The 5,898-nt window shown below is 36.2% G+C and overlaps 1 protein-coding gene across 1 annotated transcript; it reads right to left on the bottom strand.

Annotated features, from left to right (window-relative positions):
• Positions 1-327: 327 nt before the first annotated feature.
• LOC132041832 (pectinesterase-like) lies at positions 328-4,074 on the bottom strand. The gene is made up of 3 exons (XM_059432524.1): positions 3,472-4,074; positions 2,168-2,909; positions 328-1,524 (listed from the first exon to the last, which is right to left on the bottom strand). Exons 1-3 carry the CDS (start codon positions 3,736-3,738, stop codon positions 602-604), a joined length of 1,932 nt encoding a protein of 643 aa, XP_059288507.1. The 5' UTR covers positions 3,739-4,074; the 3' UTR covers positions 328-601.
• Positions 4,075-5,898: the final 1,824 nt, after the last annotated feature.

The raw sequence follows: 5,898 nt of genomic DNA, 5'->3' as shown, positions 1-5,898 counted from the left end.
CTGAGAATGCGAGATGTAACAAAAGGCCAAACAAATGCTAGCATTTTCTGAAATGTTTTTCTATTTTCAGGCATCCATCATTTCAAATACCTCTAAAGGAGTTAAACAAACATCCGCAAAGGAAAACAAAAACCTTGTACTACCTAACACATAATAGCAAACACAAGTCAGACATGAGCATTGGCTAACTACAAAATTTTCTGTTCCTATGAAAGACTAGAACAGTCTATTCAGGCAATCTTCAGTTGTCGCCTGTGAGCAACAATTGGCTTTATCCCAAATGATGAGGGATGAATCTTGCACCTAATTAATATAATGAAGGTATCTGGAGGAAATATTTTATTCATAAACTCTACGAATCTCTAAATGCTCTATACAATCTCCACTATATGAAAATAGCAGGCAATATCTCGATTTATAATAGTACGAAATCTACTTTAGCTCAAAACAGGAAAACCCTATCTAAATTTGACTATAAATCCTAACTAGACATGAATTAAAATAACAAAATCTAACCAGTTTTGATTTCCTACAACTTTGAATTATTTTTTCCTACAGTATCAAGCTAATGAAGTCTAAAACAATGGGTAGCACACTAAAATCATGCGCCTGAAAAAAAGCTGAATGGCCATCGCCGATGTCGTTTGGCTGACACTGGAGATGTTGTTGGAGCTACCGACATTGTTCTAGCAGGTGGAGCTTCTAGAGGAGATGGTACTGGAGCAATATCAGAAGTCAAATGATGATAAGAAGACTTGTCTTTATTTATTCTTTCTAAATCTTGGCTTTCTATGGGGTCCTCAGGGGAATATTTGATAGAAGCATCTTCTTTTGGTGGTGGAAAGAAAAAACCAGAGGAATAAGGGATGCCTGGAGATGGTATCCATGAATCACCATCAATGAATTTGGACGCTGTAAATCGTTCAATTCGACTAGCAGGAAGTTCCTTAACACCTTCCCATTTTACGCGTTGTGTTTTGGAGGAAGCAGGGCCTCTATTGTTGAATTCAACATAGAAGAGAGTGTTTAAGGCGAATGTATCATTCCACGGTAACCATCCTTCTGGCTGGATAAAGTCTTCGATTGAAGATTCCATTATGATTGTTCTAGAGTACTCTTTCCAGGGTCTTCCAAGGTATGATTTGGTCTTGTTGTCGACATTATTATCAGCTACAAATTTGCAGTTTTGAAGGATAAATCCTGTTGGCTGCCGAGGGTCTTTCCTACCTTGTGCTGTCACAATACACTGCTGGTTGTCCATAGGCTTTTGGACTACGAGGGTACAATTCTGGAAAACAGCAGCGCTATCACCAAAAATGAAGTCAATGGTGCCTGAGATCACACAATCACTGTAAAATTGTCGATATGTGTGTGCATACAAAGTGTCTTGGTACCCATCCATATGGCAATTGTAAAAGATTGATTTATCAGCTCCAACCCGCAAAGCAACAGCTTGGTGTTTTTCTGGACCAGCCGTGTTCTCGAATCCAATGTCCTTAGCCATGAAATAATCTCCTTTCACAGCTGTAATAGTTGCATCATTATACTCTAATTCAAACGGAATACATACATAAAAGACAACACCTCTACAGAAATAGATTGTTAATCGTGTGAATTATATTTTACATCTTACCAAAAAGAACATCATATATTTGTTGTGGTAATTTTACAAATAAATCATCCAACTTCCCCTTTATTATACCAAAATTTAAAATTAATTATTGTACCAGAACATCAACTCAATTAAGAAATGCTAGGAAATGGTAAATTAATCCGGTTAAAAAGTATGCAAGTCGACTGCCACATTATAAATTTGCTATACGGGTATAGTCATGTCAGCAACTAACGTAACATAATATTCTCATGGTGCCACTTATAAAACAAGAGAAATTCCATTAACCAAACCTAGTAACTACTTTGACATGCAATTTGTGTTTCCAGGACGTATTTGACATTTGTGGCATTTTTAACTTTATGTGGTATATATAGGCATGGTTGAAATCTTTTTTCCATTACAAAAATTAGTTTTATGATTTTGGTGCAACAAGGTGAAAGCTTGGATGATCATTGGTAAAATAAATCCTGTACCCGTTTCTATAATTCATTACCAAACATAACCATATTAAACTGGTAGTAGTAATTAAGTACTTGTTGTGCTGCAGCTTACCAACAGTTGCAGTATGATACGTGGGAACACCATCGATGAAATTTAGTTTCCCCCTGATTCTCGTCTTTGTTGGTCCATCTCCAATAACCATCAAATGAACCAAAGATTGATTAAACTGAACTTGCTCATCATAAACACCTTCTTTTATATATAGCACAAAAGTCTGGCTACTATTCTTAGGGATATCTTTGAGAGCCTCCGTAATAGTCTTGTACTTCCCAGTGCCATCCTTTGCCACAATGAGATCGGGTTTAATTTCAGTTGGCTTAGACGAAAGAAGTCTACGCCTTCCAGCATCAATCCAATCCGGTAATAACTCATTTCCATGACCTAAAACACGTGCATCGTGAAATAGCAGATGACGACGATTAACATTCAGAGTTGGGAAGAGAGATGAGAGCTTTGTGATCATGGAAAGGGCATTGCTAGTTAGCTTCATGGAAGCATTCAATGCCATTCTCATTTTCTTGCCAGCATCTCCAGAGGTATCTTCAAAGCCATCCAAGCATGTTTCTTGATAAGTAACTGCACCACTTAGCCAAATCTGCATATCAGTAACCCAATGGCCTATATGGTTGATGTCGAAAACACCAAACTTGCTATAGCTTCTGTTAAGATCATATATGGCGCGGTCCGCTAGCTCCTCACAGTTCTCAAGAGCCATTCTTGTTCTTGGATCCTTCTCAAGAGTTTGCCAGGCTGATGTTTTTGTTGCTGCTTCCTTGATATGCTTAATTGTTGCCTGAAATTAGAGGTGACAAAATCAACCCACACAAGTTTAAATCCATTAACTTTTTTGACATGACACAACGGGTTGGACCTGAAATGATCCATCAAATTATTGGGTCAATAAAAGTAGTGTAACCCAAAAGGTGAAATGCAATCAAAACCTTAACATCCAAAATCAAGATAGGAGATCAACAATCATTCAAATTTGATTTTTTTTTTTTTTAATAATTTAAGAAAAATTTAGAGTTGATATACCCCTTGTTAAAAAAGTGGCTCACATATACCCTCGCTGTCTAACAAATCGGAGTATGTCAACAAAAAGGGAAAATGTGCTCTATTTGTTAGACGGCAAGGGCATACATGAGCCACTTTTTTAATGAAGGGTATATCAGCTCTAAATCACATAGTTGAGGGGTATATTTGCCCCTTTTCCCTTTCATTGTTTTCCAAAACGAGAAAAGAAAGGCCGGGTTATATCGGGGGAGTTGGGTTATGATGCGTTAATTGGACAAACTTAGCTGACGCAAACTTTAATGAAGTTAGAATAATTATTTGACCTGTTTTGACAGGTTTACCTGAAATGCAGCGCGGACGAGGTCTTTGGCGCCCTGCGAGGACTTCCCTGCCAAAGAGGTTAGGCTATCGATGCATGTTTCTTGATAACTAGTACTCTGGCATACGCTTGTGATGGCTTTTATAGAAGATAATGTCACCTCACGATGACTTACACTCACCGCTACAGAAGCTTTGTCACTGCTGATGGATAGAGCAACTACCATAGCCACCACCAATAAAGAACACAAACTAACAAGTGCAATATTCCTCTTATGGTTCTCCCCCATGTTTAATAATTTCAGCTTTAATGCCAACGATGGATGATATTATGGATTAATTGTCTGTCGGGAGCGTGTTACTTTTCAAAACTTACCTTATATATTAAAGAAAGGGTTGGGAATCAATTTCAATCACATCTCTGAACAGTGAGCTAAACAAAAATGAGAAACAATGCAAACAGGTTCTAATCCGTTCCAATTTCAGGTTTTAAATAAAGCTATAATAAGAAACTTACCCGAGAAATATCTAAAAAAAATATTAATGTGCTGCTTAGTGGCCGATCACTAAAATGCTAGTGGAGAAAGGCCTCAAGTACTGGTTGGCCCTCATCTTAGAATTGCTAAAAAGAATGACTGATAAAGAAAAAATGTACTGACAAGAGGCTTAGAGGAAAACAAGTATAACATGGGATGATCGATATTGCATGAAAGTTGGTTTCTATTTAAAGTTTCCCAAAAGTAAGGAGATGTCTGCCACCAATTTGTCTTTTGACTCAGTAATTTCAACCAAATTCTACATTAGTGTTTCCTATTAACTTAACTAAGATACAAGCGAATATTTTTCCAGCAATGTTATATTGGAGTAAATGTGGGTCGATGTAGTCAACATATACCCATTACGAGTGTTTTAAAATGCACATCATCTATATTATTCTAAAAGTGGGAAGCTCCTAAGTTGAAAGTTGAATTACCAAAATGCCCATAAAATATTGAACGACCTATTTACCCTTCAAACAATCATTAGACCTATAATATTTTTGTACCAAATGTAAATTTACATTCTAATAAATATTATATTAATATAAAAATTGTACAATAAATCAACCAAGTGCGTTATGGAATGATAAAGTTATACTCCATAAATATGGTAAATGAGAAGACACAAGCATGGACAAGCAGTTACAAGACTGTAGTAAAATAAAAATAAAAAAATGAGTACAATAAAACAGTTGAAGAAGCCGAATAGTTGTAGTGGACGTGAGTGCAACCAAAAGTTGCAGTAAATGTGGGTAACCAAAAGTCATGCCAAAGGACAATTTCTTTCAATTCTATATATTGTGCCTCTTTCTTTTACGCAGAATTTGTGTTTTATCCTATTTCCTCTGTTTTTTTTTTTTTTTTTTTTTTTAATAATGAAAACCACCAAAAATGGTGGGAATTTATTAGAAGCCAAAACTGTAAAGAAACTAACCAAGTGGTTAGTATGAAATGCAAAAAAAGAGAAAAGCAGAAAAACAATTACAGCATCAAATAAGCATGAACAAAACTGCTAGAAATCCTATAGTCTTGACTTGCATCCATCTTGCACACCTCCAATCTGTCACCAGGTGGTATGGAATTCAGATGGTGAATTTTCTTCAGACTTCAAGTGTAGTAACAGACTAACATGCCATCTTTGCTATAATAGAAAGTGATCAAAATTGTGCCATCGTCAGAGAAAAAGGTTGTAACTTAGTTGAACATGTTAAAGTTTTCCTGCATGGGGATGAGTATGCATGCACACTAATACCACCCATAGAGAAATTCCTCAACTATTTTCCTAAGTTCCAACTCATGAGAGTGTTATGACCTTTGTCTTTGCAATATCACTACTAAAAAAACGGAAAAAACCGTTGACAAAAACCGACGTCTAGCGTCGTTTTTTTTAACCAAACCGACGGGAAACCGACATTTTAACGTCCGTCGGTTTTAATAGCCTCGCTTTCGGAAAACGACGGACAACGTCGGTTTTTACCGACGGACAGCATCGGTTACGTTGTCCGTCGGGTTTTATTCAAATATTTTTAAAAATTAAAAAAAAATAAAAAACCGACGGACAGGGTCGGTTTTATTAAATTCGGATTTTTTATCTTATATATAAATAATATATATTTTATGAAAAAACGACGCACTGCGTCGGTTTTTTTATATAATTTTTTTATTTTTAATTATAAAACCGACACAGCGAGTCGGTTTTTTTGTAAAATATAAGCATTAATTCCAGAAAACCGACGGACAGAGTCGATTTTTTGGAAAATCTGCAAAATTAATTTCCAGAAAACCGACGGACAGAGTCGATTTTCCGTCGGTTTTCGGAAAATTTTCAAATGCAAATCATGCATTTTCTCGCAACCACACCGCACAAAAACCGGTACAAAATCTGCTCGTAAACCAATAACAAAAGTCTGC

Source organism: Lycium ferocissimum, unplaced genomic scaffold (assembly GCF_029784015.1).
Source record: "Lycium ferocissimum isolate CSIRO_LF1 unplaced genomic scaffold, AGI_CSIRO_Lferr_CH_V1 ctg11843, whole genome shotgun sequence".
Taxonomy (NCBI): Eukaryota; Viridiplantae; Streptophyta; class Magnoliopsida; order Solanales; family Solanaceae; genus Lycium; species Lycium ferocissimum.
This window is presented reverse-complemented; position numbering and strand designations above follow the sequence as displayed.